We start from the raw sequence: 15,175 nt of genomic DNA, 5'->3' as shown, positions 1-15,175 counted from the left end.
CGCGGCGATCCAACCGCATTGTCGCTTTATCCCTTTTTCGCTACTCGCTCGGACACTGTCCTGCCTCCAGTGACTCCAGCACAGTCTCCAGCCCAACCGAGCCGAACATACTCCTCGCGCCTCCGACTTGCGGCCCTGTCGCGCCAACATCTGCGTGAATCTACGATTGGCTACACGGAGATTAGGGTGCTAAAGAGACTTGACAGAGGGGTAACAAAGGGCACACTCTCGATTGGCCACGACAGCGCGCTTTACAGTGTGCCGGCCATGCAGCGTCTGATGGTAGACTTCGTGTCAATATGAACGGGGACAGGCCCATGGTCAATGGAGCGCATATACAAAATGGCGTTCCACCGAACGTCGCAAATCCCGCCCCCGATGTCCACCAGATAAAGCAAGTAGGCCCCAACGAAAGCCGAGCGGCACCAGTTGAAGATGGATCCTCGGTCCAGGTCAATGGTCAACACAGTACGAGTCAACTATCAAACGGCGATCTGGTTCCTAGGGTCGCAAATGGTCTCGAACAGGCTCCTCAGGAGATACTGCGTTTGATTCCTAAAGACAACTACTTGCCGATGGCCGCCTTGATCAGCAGAGCCTCGCAATCATGTTGGACTGGTCTGACAAGGATGGTGGAACAATTGGCTGCCATTCATGTTCCAGAACAGAATCTAGATCAGACCAAGGCTTTGCCCAACTCGTTACCAAACAACCAGACCAAGGCAAATCTTGACAAGAAGGACCGCTTGCTGAGGTTCGCCAACGATCAGAAAGCCGATTTCATAAAACTACTGGTTCTCCTGGAATGGAGTAAAAACGTGGAGGAAGTCGGGAAGACTATTTCCATCAACTTTTGGTTAATGCGGCGTCGGCAGGCATATTGGAACACCATTTCCTCACTGGCTCTGCTAAAGCAAGAATCTGCCGGATTTCAAGTACCCAATCCTGATCTGGAAGTGGCTGCTGAGGTCCTGTCGAAAGGGAAGGTAGCAAAATTTCCCACGTTGGGCTACATTCCGCAGAAAGACCTTTCACCCAAACAGATATTACGACTGCTGGATCATCTCAACCATGCACTGAGTGTACGCCTGGCACTTTCTGACGACCTGCCCCCTCAACTGCGAAAATTTCACATTCACGATGGTCGCGTAACATTTGTGGTTTCGAACGAATTCGAGCTTGATGTGTCCATTTTAGACGAGAGCACCGATTCGCCATTTCGCATGGTGGACTTTCGGTTCGCCTTTTCACCAGCACCTCACATACCCGATGCTTTACACTCAGAGATTGAACGATACAGCAATTCCAATATTGATCGAGACGGTCTTCAAGGGTGCTATCTGTTCCTGCACGAACTGGTACTGTCCTACAAGTTGGCCGAATTCCACAAACAAGCACTTGAATTGTCTTGGAGTCAATGGGCAGGAAACCTCCGTGTTGAGATGATCCGCCGCAATCTAATTGTGCAATACTGGACGGAAAGACCGGCCAATAAGAGTTGGCTCGAAATCGGAATAGCTAGTGGGCGAGCTATCCCTAATATTGGTGCAGACGAGCCTCTGCCCTGTCTTGAAGTCAAGTGGATGTGTCGTGGTAAAAGAGCAGAATCCCTGCACTTGAGCTTGGATGAGTCCGTTCTGTGCTTCGAAGACATCCTCCGTCAGGTCATTGCGCAACATTCTACGCAAGTCCTTGATTCTGTCTACGACAAGTTGATACTCTCACCACTTTTCAGCAATGCTGAGCTGTCCCTAGAGCAGACTGTTTCGGACGAAGACCCGGAGGAGTGCATCCTGACAATGCAGCTGTCAAGAGTATCACATCTCCAACTCAAGGTAGATTCGGTCACGGGTCTACTTGTCATCAGTCCAGTAAGCGAAAGGAGTGAACGTTTGCAGTACGAGGTCAATCGAGTACAGAGCATCGCAGATGAGATTGGTTCGAAATTACTCAACTTCCGATGCAGTGTCATGGAAGCAGTAGTATTTGCGGGCATCGCAGGCACCCGATGGGAGGTCATGCGCGCCTTTAAATTCAACCAAGCAGAAACCAAGACACTGTTTGGCGGACCACAGGTCAGAATAAATCTGTTCCGACAGCCACAATGGGGCTTGGGGTTTTTCGTGGCATTCACACATGCGCAGAACGGCGACTACTTGTGGCTGCTGCAGCGATCTAGTATTGGCGGATTCACCTCTCAGGCCTCATTCCAGGTCCTTCGCACTCAAAGGATCGAAGTAAGAGAGGAGCTGTCTTCGGCGTGGTTTGAACGACTTGGACAATATGTGACTGGAGTGTTTTCTTTACAGCGAAACGCCGACTATCTTACACAACAGAAGATGAAATTCAATCTGCCACCATTCCCACCTTTTGGAATGAAGTACATCCTGCCAGAGTTGACTTTCGAATTCGACATGGCCACAACAGGCTTTTCAAGGCAGTCAGGGCCACCTGCCAGGCTGTCGAAAGCTTCATCACTGGAGGGTGGGAAAACAATCAAGATCCGCTTCGAGGGCATCAAGGGTAACGACGATCGCATCGAGACTATTGCCCGATTCCGACACAAAGCAAGTAGTGCTGCTTTACGATACTCAGATCATTTGACCAAAGTTAAGAACATGTTAATACCGGCCAACAATGTGACATTTGATTCTAGGAGTGGTATGGTCACCCTTCGGGTCGCGTCACCCGTTGCCGAGGTCGCAGTTCCTTACGTCGTTGAGCAAGCCACGAAGTATGAGAGAAATCTTGCTACATTTGAGCAGGTCCAGCGGCTGCCTGGTCTGACATTGCAGGTGAAGTTAAACGACACTTTTAAAGTCACCTACGCTCCTATGGGTCAAGAGACAGCCCTGGATGTCACTATGGTCTTCAGCGGCGGCTCCCATGAACCTGAGCTGTGGTTTCACCCTCCTGTCATCAATCCACATGTTCTGCTTACGCCCCAGTATGCGAGGCTGTTCCAGAACGCGCACATACCGTTTGCGGAGAGAGTCTGGAACTTTCTGACATCTCTAACATTGACGCTTCCCTTGTTAACCTTCTTGCATAAGCTGCAAAAAGAGCACGGAATCGTGCAAAAGGGATCACAGGCCATTCCACAAAGCAGTGAGACGGGCATTCGAGTCCATCTCCTGGTCAGAAGTGCCACAGCATTTGGCTTGCAATACTTTACGCCAGCTCGACGTGTACCACAAGATGTTGCGACAAACACGCAACCACATCTCCTAGCACGACTTGAGATCTTGCAACACATCAACTCGCTAAACAAGCCCATGTGGCTAGTACGAGCTGCGCTTGAGGATTTCCAGTCGTATTCAAGACCGTCATATTCTACACCATCGCTGCGGACAAAATTGCGCCAGGAGATTTTTGCCCGGGCCGATGCACAGTCAAAATGGCTTGCACTTGATAATGCTGCAGCATGTATGGCAGATCAACCGGAACACCTACTTCAAGCGGTCCACGATGTTATGTGCAGTTGGGCCAAACAGTCCATTGAGACCCAGGCACCGGGTGAGGATGTCAAGACCCAAAATGGTGGGCAGGAAAATCTGCCAAATGGTACGAACAAGCCAAAAGCATCTGGGAAGACGCCGGGCAACAGCAACGCCGTGCCGAATGGGTCTGCCAAACAACAACGACCCCTCAATGTCAATACTGGAAGGCCAGCAGTGGCTGGCAAAGCGCCTACCGGTCCTCTTAAAAACAAGGAGGTCATCACGTTGGACTAATAGTGCAGCCTTGTGGGTGAAACAGAGGTTGCAGAACGCCCTTGGTCAACTATGGCCTGTACAATGGTTTTGAGGCGTTTTTATTTTTATGATATGGGTTTGCCTGGAGGGTCAAGCCCGGGCTCGTGTGATTATGCAAAATACCCAAAGGTCGGGATGGTTTTGAATGTCAATGGGCAAGGCAGACTGGGTTATTGGCATGATGAAAACTTGCCAGTCTTGTGTTTGTGTAAATGATTAGACTTAATGCAGCCCTCGCTAGAAGAGGCTCAGTTATCTCTCCCCAGAGAATACGATAGTCACATTTATCCTGTTCCATAACAATGTCAGCTGTAAGTGGACTATTAGAGCCTCGTCAGGGGTTGATCAATATTGAGAGACACGAGGCTGAACAATAACTGTAAAGAAAGAAGCCGGGGTCACTCCGCCTTTTCCACTAAACGCGTATCGTGACGTCGTAGGCGATTGAGACGCGTCCCTTTTTCTCGAGGTACTCGCAGTTTAATGCAGTATCACCAGATAGCATTTTCATCTGGCATCCTAAACACCACTTCAATTCCTGCGATTGCGCATGCTACGAGTCGCTGTAGCTGCCTCACCTGTTCGCTCCAGCGTCTTAGTGTTTCCTCGATTAGCTACCAGTCGTTCATTATCTGCCGTCGGCATTAGAGCCATGTCTCTCAAGCGCAAGGATCCCCCGACCTCCACTCCCGACGCAAAGAAACCGAAAAAGAACGCGGACTTGACCTCCTTCTTCGGCCCTCCTAAAACCACGTCTAAATCTGCCGGTGGTAACAGTGCAGCAATATCATCGACGTCTACGAATGGAGGAGTAGTGGAGGACGCTTCACCCATCAAATTCGACAAGGACAAATGGGTTGCCAACCTGACAGATGAGCAAAGGAAACTTCTCAAACTTGAAATCGACACCTTAGATCCAAGCTGGCTAGCTCAATTGAAAGATGAAGTTGTGTCGCGCGAGTTCCTGGATCTCAAGCGGTTCCTACAGAAGGAGATTGACGCGGGACAGAAGATATACCCTCCTCTCGAGGATGTGTATAGTTGGTATGACTCCTCACCAACCCCATATCACACTATTTGACCCAACCCGTCCCTTTCGCCGGCGATACTAACAAAATGGTCATCTTAGGTCCCGCCACTGCCCCCTCCACAAAGTCCGCGTCGTCATCCTAGGTCAGGACCCATACCATGGTCACAATCAAGCCCACGGCCTTTGCTTCAGTGTCCGCCCACCAACACCAGCCCCGCCGTCTCTCAAAAACATATACACGGCGATAAAACGCGACTATCCCTCCTTTACACCCCCAGCCAAGAACTCAGGCTTACTCACGCCGTGGGCCGATCAGGGCGTCTTACTCCTCAACACCTGTCTAACGGTCCGCGCGGCCCAGGCCAATTCCCACGCCAATCACGGCTGGGAGAAGTTCACGCAAAAGGTCATCGACACCGTCGTCAAGACACGCACGCGAGGCGTCGTGTTTCTGGCGTGGGGAAGTCCAGCGCAGAAACGCTGCGATAGAATCAGCGGTGCAAAACATGTGGTGCTGAAGAGCGTGCATCCTTCGCCGCTCAGTGCTCACAAGGGATTTTTTGACTGTGGGCATTTCAAGAAGGCTAATGAGTGGCTGGAGAGTCGGTATGGGCCCGAAGGAGTGATTGATTGGAATTTGAATGTGCAGAAACCGATCAAAGCGCCGGATGTGCAGGAGCCTGTGAAAGTCACTGAGACGCAGGAAAAGAAGCCCGAAGAAGATGGCCCGGTGACAGAGTTGCCAGAGAAGAAGAGTGACGATGGTAAGGAGCACAAGATCGTCGAGCAGGACGAGTTTGCGGGCGAGGACGACGATGACGCCCTTGCTGCGCTGGACGAGGTGGTTAAGCTGGAAGCGGAGCAGGACAAGAAGGATACGTGAAGGAAAAGCGTGTTTCGAAGGTGGGTAGGACTTTCGGGCCCCTTCTTCGCAGGTCTTCTGGGGGGTAATGTACGAATAGTTCGTGTTTATCCATGGAATACCTATCTAATGACGGAGAAGTATATCCACTTCTACTTCTATGTCGTGATTCAAAGGCGCTTCTGTCCATGAAAGGCAGGCACCGTATGTGATTGTTCAATAGGCATAGGACTGCAGCTCGCCGGCAAGCCCGAGTCTTGAGTCTGTACCAGGATACTGGCAGGACTGGCAGGAATTTCGTATAGAACGCGAATAGCGACCCAGACTACCGTCGAAAAAAAGAGCCTCCTTCACGGGAGGTCAAATAGCCTCCTAGACTACCGTCAAAAAAAAGAGCCTCTTTCACTGAGGTCTAGTTGGCCTCCCAGGCTATCGGCAACCGGCCAACAAATTGAGGCTCTTTCCACGGGAGGTCAAATGTCCTCCAGTGAATGAGGCTCTTTTTGTTGACGGTAGTCTGCGGGAATGAGTAGACCTAACAGACATAGTCCAGATGCTATTACGCAAGTACTTCCATTCGTACTTAGCGTATGTCGTAGTTATAGCCGGCGAGCAGAACGTCATACTTTCCAAAAGATCTGGGGACCCGTTCGCAGTCCTGAAGCGACACGGGGTGCGGCCGGATTCGAAGCGGAAAGCCGGCCGTTAGGAAGACTTTGACATGGAGAAGGTCATACGCCCATCGAACAGGTTTTGCTTCCCATGGCGAGACCTGAGCAGGTTGGGATGGGCTGACGACTGAACTCAATCTGTATACCGGTCGGTGTCTATCCATACGTCGGTAAGCGGTCTCGAGGTGCAACGATGGTGGTCAAGTACTGTAGTTACTCCAGTCAGCTTTCAGGTATCATCGAGTCGGTATAGTGTTGATAACAGTTGGAAATCTTTTGCGATGGTGGGATTCGTTACTGCCAGTTCGGATATGTATCGTAGCATTCTGGTGCACCAGAGCTCGTGTCCGGCAGGGAGCACATCTCGTAGTCGATAGTCCGGAGAGTGTGCGAATGCATGGAAGAGAAATAGCTGCCCGAAAAACTGCCCAGCTGCGAAATACCCAACAGGCATAAAATTCTTCATGCTTGCACAGACTTCCCATGCGAATGGTGAGTCCATGGCAAATCGCAGTGACTTGGAACACATCTTCAAATCGGTCTCGCTGACAGAGGCCGGGTTTTGCAATGCTTTGTACAGAAAAGGCCGGCCCAAGTGGAAATTTGAAATCCGATAGCGAGCCTGCAGTAGTCCAACAACCACAGCATCAGCAGGATTGGCAAAAGCCTGTCCCGGATCGTCTTCGTCAAAGTGTAACGCCGGTGGAAGTTTTGCTCGCCATTCTTCGAGTTGGTGTGACAATTCATCGGCAAGTGTGAACGAAGGGTTGCTGAAGTACAACTCATCACGAACCCGCGTTAGGATGATTCGATGAGCTATCTGTGCAAGGAAATGATAATGGTAGAAGGAGTCGTCCGCGTTTCGAGATCGTGTGCTGTCAACGTAGGGATACGCCGTAAATTTTGGGAGCGGTACAACATCCTCGAACTCTTTCAATCCGCTGGAGGGTAGTTCCAACTCCTGGATGATCACGGTCTCCAGTATAAGCGTCGACCAGAACAGTCTTGATTGCATGTCAGCTGACCATTCATCGAGTGGTTCAGGCGGACATTTCCAGAAGGCTGCACAAGTTATTGCTGCGCGATTTGCCATCATCCACTCATCGACTGGTCGCATCACCTGCGCGTAGAAGACGGCTGAGGACAGGTAGTATTGACAGCTCTGGATGTCTCGGTCACACATGCAGAAGCCGACTCTTCTTCGCGCTTCGTTGAAGAAGCTCAATCCTGGAATCTCCTCGTCCATTATATGACGGATAAGCGGCGTAACGGAATCATGATCCGGAGTATTGAAGCCGCCTTGCTCAAAAGCTTTGAGACCCATGCATCCTAGCGCCATGATGTTCAAGACGAGAGACGACTCGATATCATAGCCGAAACCTTCACGAACCACGACAGCAAGAGTGCTGAGGAAGTAATGGTCCCGATCGACAAAAGGATAGACACGATTGAATGTCTCAAAATAAGCATTGGATAGTTCCTTTACGAAGGAGATACTCAGTGAGGACAACCAATCGCCAGTCGTCAGCGTCGCCTGCCCCCTGATGGTAGGCTGTAATGATGCTCGTCCGGACTCGAGATGTGTAGGATAAGTCGCGTTGAGGTTACGAATGGCAGCAGAAAGACTTGGTGACAGCGACTTTTGAATGCCAGGCCAGTGGATCGTCCTATGAGCGCTAAACGATATGACGGACCCGCTTGCTGGGGGATGGATCGCGCTCCTCACTAATGGGGGTTGAGGAGAGGCGCTCGATGGATGGAAGATAGCCGGGTCGATGTGGTAAGGACTGATGGTCGCACTTTTCAATTCGGCTTGATGAGTCTCATCAGGCAGGTGCTCGGAGGTCGTAGGGCGTGACAAATGTTCAATCTTGGATTCCATTCTTCGCAGGGTATTGAAAATCATGCTCATCGAGGTCTCATTTTTGGTGACTTTGCGTTGTACATAAATGCACTCGATGCCCAAGGTTCGGCAGAGGCTGCATGGATCATCCTCATCACATCGCGTCTTCTTTGCTCTGCACGCTTCACATGCCTGTAGAGTAAGTCAGCACGGTGTCAGGAATGTCAGGCTAGATGGGAGCTGTACCTGCCGCGCGATGAAACTGCGTTGCCTTTTGGCTGGTCTTGAGTCATCATCTTCCCTTATCGGGTCGGTGGTAGAGTCCTGCTCGGACATTGTCGCATCGATGATAAAGCTCTGTTGACATGGAGGAGAGCCCTGTTAGTAGACTCAGATTCTGTGTGCGCTGTCGTGATGCGACTTATAATATCATTGTTCACGGCAGGCGCGTTGGAAAATGCTTTTCATGGACACGGAAGAGACTGATCAACGATGATTGCCGGAATGATTAGGGAAGGCGCCAACAATTAAGCTTAAGGGACGCCATGCCTCAGAGAGCTAGCGCACGGGTGTTCTCCCCGCATCACAGCCTTGTCATCCCAAAATGCACCGGACAAGGCTAGCTACCTAGGTATATACATCTTTCGATTCTATTGGGAACACCGGAAAAAAGTGAGGATAACGACACTAAGACTGTGAAGCGTCTGTCGCGCAGGAGCCACGGCATTTTTGTCCGGCGCAATTGCTCTGCTGGGGTGTCAGTCGAGATCGGTACGACGGAAGGGGAAGGTCACGGCAACCTCATGGGAAACAGTACGAAGTAGTAGAAGACTGGCATGGGAAGCCTTTATCAACATGTGGTATTGAAAGTCTTCGATTGACTGGAAAGGTGGTTGCAACGTTCCACGGGAAGGGTGTCATGGTGCCACCATGAACAAGTGCCTACGAGATAAGAGATAAGCCATGCTCCAGCTTCTTCAGCCACACCTTTCCCTCCTTCTACCGGCAATGTCACCGTTGCAATTGCAATCATTCCCATCCGCAAATATCATGTTGAGATACCATCTTCTCTGCAACGCCGCTTATCGCCCTCTCATTGGCTAGGTGAGTATACTGTCAAGTACGACCAGGTGCAGTACCCCGCCTCTACCTCTACCGAAGCATCGTACAGACGGTATGATACTACACGATAATCTGCCGATACAGGTTACAGTGCTCACCGTCAGTTAATGTTCCCGAGTCTCAAGTCAATAACAAGCTCGATGTTCCTCAAGTTCAAAATTGCCAGTCATTTCATCCCTTCTGCTAATTTCTTGAGCGATCCAAACTTGACAAGATGCGTTCCTGTGCAACAAGGCTCACCGCCTTGCTAGCTGGGATCTCTGTCACTTCTATTGACGCCGTCAAGGTCAATCCTCTTCCAGCCCCGCAGTCAATAACATGGGGCTCATCGGGCCCTATCGAGGTCGCCAACAATATCACACTCATTACTCCGGCGAGCCAAATTGTCAATGATGCCTGGAATCGGGCTTGGACAACTATCACCACTTTAGAATGGGTGCCTCAAGCAGTTGAAGCTCCAATAGCCACATATGCGGCATTTCCTACTGGGGCAGCCTCGTCAAGTAAAGCCAGACGCGCATGTCCAGCTCTTACTCAGATCAGTCTCACCGTTTCTGACTACACTGCTGATCTGCAACAAGGCGTCGATGAATCCTATACTTTGAGCATAAGTCCCTACTCCCCAACAGTGAACATCACCGCTAGGACCGTGTGGGGTGCTCTTCACGCGTTCACGACATTACAGCAAATCATCATCTCTGATGGGCATGGAGGCCTCATGGTTGAGGAACCTGTCTACATCTCGGACTTCCCCAACTATCCTTATAGGGGAGCCATGATCGACACCGGACGCAATTTCATCAGTCTACCAAAAATCCTTGAGCAGATTGATGGTCTGACACTTTCAAAAATGAATGTTCTTCATTGGCACCTGGCGGACGCACAATCCTGGCCCGTTCAAATGCAGGTCTACCCACAGATGACGGAAGGTGCGTATTCACCACAAGAGACCTATTCGCACGGCGACATCCGCGGCGTCATCTCATATGCCCGCGCTCGTGGTGTTCGAATCATTCCTGAAACCGACATGCCAGGTCACGCAAGTCAAGGCTACGTATCGATCGATCCGAGCATCGTAGCCTGTGCAAACAGCTGGTGGTCCAACGATGTTTGGGCATACCACACAGCAGTGGAGCCTAATCCGGGTCAGCTCGATATACTGAATAACAAGACTTATGAAGTGGTGAGCAATGTCTTTGGGGAACTCGCAGGCCTATTTACGGACAATTTCTACCATGTAGGCGCAGACGAACTCCAAGAAGGCTGCTACAATTTTAGCACGGCTGTCCAGGAGTTCTTCGCTTCCAACTCGTCACGAACTTACAATGATCTTGTTCAAGTCTGGGTCGATCGGGCGATCCCAGTCTTCAGAGCAGCAGCCAACAAGACCTTGATGATGTGGGAGGACATCATCAATGCAACGCCGCATGCATGGACCCTGCCCCAGAACATTGTCCTTCAGACTTGGAACAATGGGCTCGAAAACATCCAGAATTTGACTGCCATGGGTTACGACATCGTGGTTTCCTCCGCCGACTTCTTCTACCTCGATTGCGGCTTTGGCGGATGGGTTACCAACGACCCCCGGTACAATGAAATGACCAACCCGAATGTTTCTGTTCCGAACTTCAACTTTTTAGGCAGTGGAGGCTCGTGGTGCGCCCCGTTTAAAACCTGGCAACGTATCTACGACTACGACTTTACGTTGAACCTCACAGCAGAACAGCAATCGCATGTCCTTGGGACTGAAGTACCTCTCTGGTCGGAACAAGTCGACGACACGGTCATCTCGAACAAGATGTGGCCGAGGGCGGCAGCAATGGCGGAGTTGGCCTGGTCTGGAAACAAGGATCCGGTCACTGGCATCAAACGGACGACCGAGATGACGCAGCGGATCCTCAACTTTCGTGAGTATCTCGTTGCAAATGGCGTGCAGGCGGCACCCTTGGTACCTAAATACTGTCTTCAGCATCCACATGCATGCGACCTGTACTACAACCAAACAGTACTCGCAGAATATGCGACAACTCAATGACACACCAATCTGTGTCCGAGTCATCATGTTTATTGGCGGAAGTCAGGAGACCAGTGTCTCCTATGTACATACAGATGCTTCATGTCACGGCCTAGCGAAGGAGACAATATGGCGTGTCCTCAATGGTGAGGCTCCGATAGCGGCGCACGTCAAGAGAAACTTCGGACGTTTTCGAGATGAGGATTTCGATCTCCAATAATATTCCTGCACAGTTTCCGAGGCAAGATAAACTCTCGTAACCGACGACCCCTCAAGGATTGTGGAGGCTTTTGATACTCCGGCATATTATATACATACTTGTACTGAATCTTGAGTAGGGAGCATAGTATGCATTTCACCGTTCGTTGAACACTTTCATCTTCATCAACCATTCTCATCAAAACGAATCGTGAAACCATGCCGCCAGGCTCTATCCTAGATTCCGCCGTGACCAATGGCCACCCTGCCTCCAATGGTACCAATGGGACTAACGGTGCCAATGGCACCACCAGCACAGAAAACATACCCGTAACAAGTATCCTCGTCGACTTCGTCGCCAACGCTTCTACCGACTATCTCACCTCTCCCATCCGCGACAGACTCAAAGAATACATCCTAGACTACATCGGCGTCTCTCTCGCCGCCAGCCAGTCCTCTGACTCAACTCAACCTATCCTCACCGCGATCAAAACCCTCGGCGGCACCACCGGAGGGTCAAGCACAGTCCTAGGACTGGGCAAATCCTTCACACCCCAATACGCAGGTCTGTTGAATGCCGCGCTCGGCCACTCCCTCGACTTCGACGACACATACGCCAAGGGCACACTCCACGCCGGCGTCACCGCAATAGCCGCTGGCCTCACTCAAGCTGAGATCCTTGGATCCTCGATTGATATGGATCGCTTCCTCTTAGCAGTTGCAATTGGCTACGAAATCACATGCCGTCTAGGCAAAGAACTCGGCAACGAAGCATACGCCCGTGGCTTTCATAACACGAGCACAGCAGGCATTTTCGGCGCCGTGGCGACTATCGCCGTGCTCAAAAACCTCCCGGCCACCACTCTAGCCAACGCCTGGGGTCTGGCCGGCAGCAAAGCGGCGGGATCAATGCAGTATCTCGCCAACGGCGCGTGGAATAAGCGTCTGCACCCTGGCTTCGCAGTGCACGATGCATTCGTCTGTGTTGCGCTCGCTGAGGCGGGAGTTCTCGGCGCAAAAGATATCCTCGAAGGTCCGATGGGTTTCTTGCACGCTTATAGTCCAAAATCTGACAAAGATCTGGCGTATTTGACGTCTGAGTTGGGGCAGAGGTGGGAGTTCCTCGAGACATCGCTCAAACCATTCCCCGCGTGCCGCATGACGCACGGGTTCATCGAGTACGCTACTACCCTTGGCCGAGATCGCGGTGTTGGCGCGGATGGTGTGAAGAGGATAACCCTGAGCTTGAGTCCCGCGAATGTAAGTGTCGTGGGGGCACGGATTGCGAATAAGATCCACCCTGAGAATATGGTTGACGCGCAGTTCTCGGCGTATTATACTACCGCGCATAGCTTTTTGTATGGGAGTGATGCTGCGGTGCGGGCGTATGAAGAGGACAGATTGGGGGATAAGGAGATATATGAGTTGTCGAATAAGATTGTGTGTGTTGGTGATGCTGGTATCAAGCACTTTGGGAGCAGGATTGAGGTGGAGTACAGTGATGGGAAGGTCGAGACGTTGGATATTCCGTATCCGCTGGGCGAGCCGCAGAGGCCGTTTACTAGGGATAGAGTCGAGAGTAAGTTCTTTGGGTTGGTCACGCCGGTCCTGGGAGAGAAAAGAGCTACGGCGATACGTGATGCTGTGGAGGATATTGAAAGTCATACTGTGACAAAACTGTTGGAGATGTTGTACTAAACTTAGGTATACTTGAAAACCGGGGTAGATACCATGCAGCATGTTTAATGCAAATCCATGACAGCACCTTCATCAGTGGTTTTGCGTTGGGAGACGAACCCTTGATGCCTTTGTTATGCCCATGCCACGTCTTGCCTCAAGCTGTCTCATACCCGAACAAGGGATATTGCAGGAACAGCGCAACTTGACTTTGATAGGCACTCACAGCCAGTTGAGGCTGGTAATGCGTCGTGTGACACCCTGACGATACATTCACGCCACTGAAGCGGTCCGCAATCCAGTCCAGCCAGACCTGCTGTCCAGCATATAACACCGGAACGTGGGTGACTCCTTCAAAGGTCGCATACTCCAACGACCTATCCGGATATGCTTGGCAAGTTGCGTTGACTGCAGCAGTCGTCCCATTTGGATCGACGGACGGGTCTGCCGTGCCTTGAAGGACCAGCATCGGCCCGGCGAAGGGTTTCCCACCGTTTGTCGTCAAATTATTCAACGCATCGAAATACCAGCTGCTAGTATTCCAGCCTTGTTGAACTAGTTCGGTCTGGCTGAGCAACTCCAATGCGACGGACTGGCACCCTTGTAAGCCTTGCAGCAGCTGTGCGGAGCGTACACCTTTGTCGTTCAGCCAGTCGGACAGTTGGAACGATGGAAAGACAGAGCTGACTCCCGTGCCGACTCTGACCAGTAGCGAGCCCAAGGTGGCACCGTTGTCTAGTGTACTGATATTGTGCGGCAGAATGGATGTGGTCGGTGAGCCGGCGATTGTGCCCAAGTAGCCTTGCACAGGATTTTCCGCCAGGATCTGGGCAGCTCCCCACGCTGCACCGCCGCCTTGAGAGTGGCCCATGATCACAAACTTCTTGCTTAGCGACGGCCAGGCTTGCTGTGCAGCTTGGACGGAGTAGATCAGGTCGTTTCCAGCGGCTGGACTGGCGAGGTATTGATGCGGGATGAATGTGCCGTTCGAGTCGTGATCCAGTCCTAAGCCGGCATAGTCTGGCGCGACGACCACATAGCCTTGCAGAGCGAGAATGAAGGGCGCGCTGTACTGGTACCACAAGTTCCTGATATGAGACGGTCCGCATTCACCCGCTCCAGCCTGACGTGCCATGGCCCCAAGCTACCACGGGTAGCCCGGAGACGTTGGCAAAACGGCGTGGAAGCCATGGCCACAGAACATATGCGGATGCGGGAATCGTGGTGCCATTGAGTGTCTTGGTCATGAAGAGCATTCGTGACAACGCGACATTAGGCGCTACCGTGTAGAAGGAGGTGTTGGTGTATTGCTCGACTTTGATGACAGAGCCAGCTGGGGCATGTGAGTCGTTGGAAGGGACATCGACGTAAAATGGATCGAGCTGAGTTGAGGAACCTGCCCAGTTGGAGCGTTCGAAGTTGACGGCTGTTAGGATTGCCACGGAGAATTCAGCGGACAGATTCGCCTGCGCGATGAGGGACTCGGCTTGTGAGGAGTTGAGATGACCATACGTTGCATTGAAGGTGGTATTCTGACTCTGAGCAACTGGAGCTTGTGCCTGGCATAGCGACAGGAGTGGCAGAAACCAGAAGGAAGCAAGAGCTGGGAAGACCATAGTGCGGGACTCGAGTCGAACTCGCTCTGAGTGAGTGCGTCGTCCTGAGATGGTCTTGTGCCATGTTTATATCCCCCTCTTTCTACCTAGTGACGTGTATTGACACTACGGTGGCCGTCGGTCGACATGCCGATGAGTTGACCAGCATGGAGAAAGATGGCATCCAGCATCCTACACCCTAGTGTGTTGAAATGTGCAGATCAACTTCCACTTGTTGCCGACCAGCCGACTGACTCCGCATGAGAGAAGGAGGTGGTTGTGGAGAGACTAAATGCGGAGTATCGGTGAAGAAAGAATCAAAGGGGAAGAGGATGGATAAATGATGTCGATGTCGATGTGGGAAATTTCCCCCATATGGATTAGATAAGCAACTTTGATATCGACACC

The 15,175-nt window shown here is 51.5% G+C and overlaps 6 protein-coding genes across 6 annotated transcripts; 4 read left to right on the top strand and 2 right to left on the bottom strand.

Annotated features, from left to right (window-relative positions):
• Positions 1–46: 46 nt before the first annotated feature.
• On the top strand, positions 47–4,115 carry EDD37DRAFT_430463 (mediator complex subunit MED14-domain-containing protein). The gene has a single exon (XM_062812666.1). It carries the CDS (start codon positions 300–302, stop codon positions 3,732–3,734), a length of 3,435 nt encoding a protein of 1,144 aa, XP_062669490.1. The 5' UTR covers positions 47–299; the 3' UTR covers positions 3,735–4,115.
• Positions 4,116–4,407: 292 nt separating this feature from the next.
• Positions 4,408–5,668, top strand: EDD37DRAFT_609816 (uracil-DNA glycosylase; the record flags this gene model as incomplete). Its single annotated transcript, XM_062815162.1, has 2 exons — positions 4,408–4,799; positions 4,885–5,668. 2 exons carry the CDS (start codon positions 4,408–4,410, stop codon positions 5,666–5,668), a joined length of 1,176 nt encoding a protein of 391 aa, XP_062669489.1.
• Positions 5,669–6,547: 879 nt separating this feature from the next.
• EDD37DRAFT_658155 (uncharacterized protein) lies at positions 6,548–8,497 on the bottom strand (the record flags this gene model as incomplete). The annotated part of the gene is made up of 2 exons (XM_062818953.1): positions 6,548–8,353; positions 8,408–8,497. The coding sequence occupies 2 exons, from the start codon at positions 8,495–8,497 to the stop codon at positions 6,548–6,550; spliced, it is 1,896 nt and encodes a 631-aa protein (XP_062669488.1).
• An 848-nt stretch (positions 8,498–9,345) lies between these two features.
• On the top strand, positions 9,346–11,318 carry EDD37DRAFT_687064 (beta-N-acetylhexosaminidase; the record flags this gene model as incomplete). The annotated part of the gene is made up of 1 exon (XM_062819929.1): positions 9,346–11,318. The coding sequence occupies exon 1, from the start codon at positions 9,498–9,500 to the stop codon at positions 11,316–11,318; it is 1,821 nt and encodes a 606-aa protein (XP_062669487.1). The 5' UTR covers positions 9,346–9,497.
• Positions 11,319–11,567: 249 nt separating this feature from the next.
• Positions 11,568–13,261, top strand: EDD37DRAFT_430082 (2-methylcitrate dehydratase). The gene has a single exon (XM_062812662.1). The coding sequence runs from the start codon at positions 11,715–11,717 to the stop codon at positions 13,191–13,193; it is 1,479 nt and encodes a 492-aa protein (XP_062669486.1). The 5' UTR covers positions 11,568–11,714; the 3' UTR covers positions 13,194–13,261.
• A 68-nt stretch (positions 13,262–13,329) lies between these two features.
• Positions 13,330–15,037, bottom strand: EDD37DRAFT_681827 (secretory lipase; the record flags this gene model as incomplete). Its single annotated transcript, XM_062819772.1, has 2 exons — positions 14,286–15,037; positions 13,330–14,239 (listed from the first exon to the last, which is right to left on the bottom strand). Exons 1-2 carry the CDS (start codon positions 14,786–14,788, stop codon positions 13,330–13,332), a joined length of 1,413 nt encoding a protein of 470 aa, XP_062669485.1. The 5' UTR covers positions 14,789–15,037.
• Between the last annotated feature and the right edge of the window lie 138 nt (positions 15,038–15,175).

The sequence above is a fragment of the Exophiala viscosa genome (genome assembly GCF_022695815.1).
Source record: "Exophiala viscosa unplaced genomic scaffold EDD37scaffold_6, whole genome shotgun sequence".
NCBI lineage: Eukaryota > Fungi > Ascomycota > Eurotiomycetes > Chaetothyriales > Herpotrichiellaceae > Exophiala > Exophiala viscosa.
Note: the sequence above shows the minus strand (reverse complement) of the source record. Positions and strands in the feature narration are given on the sequence as shown.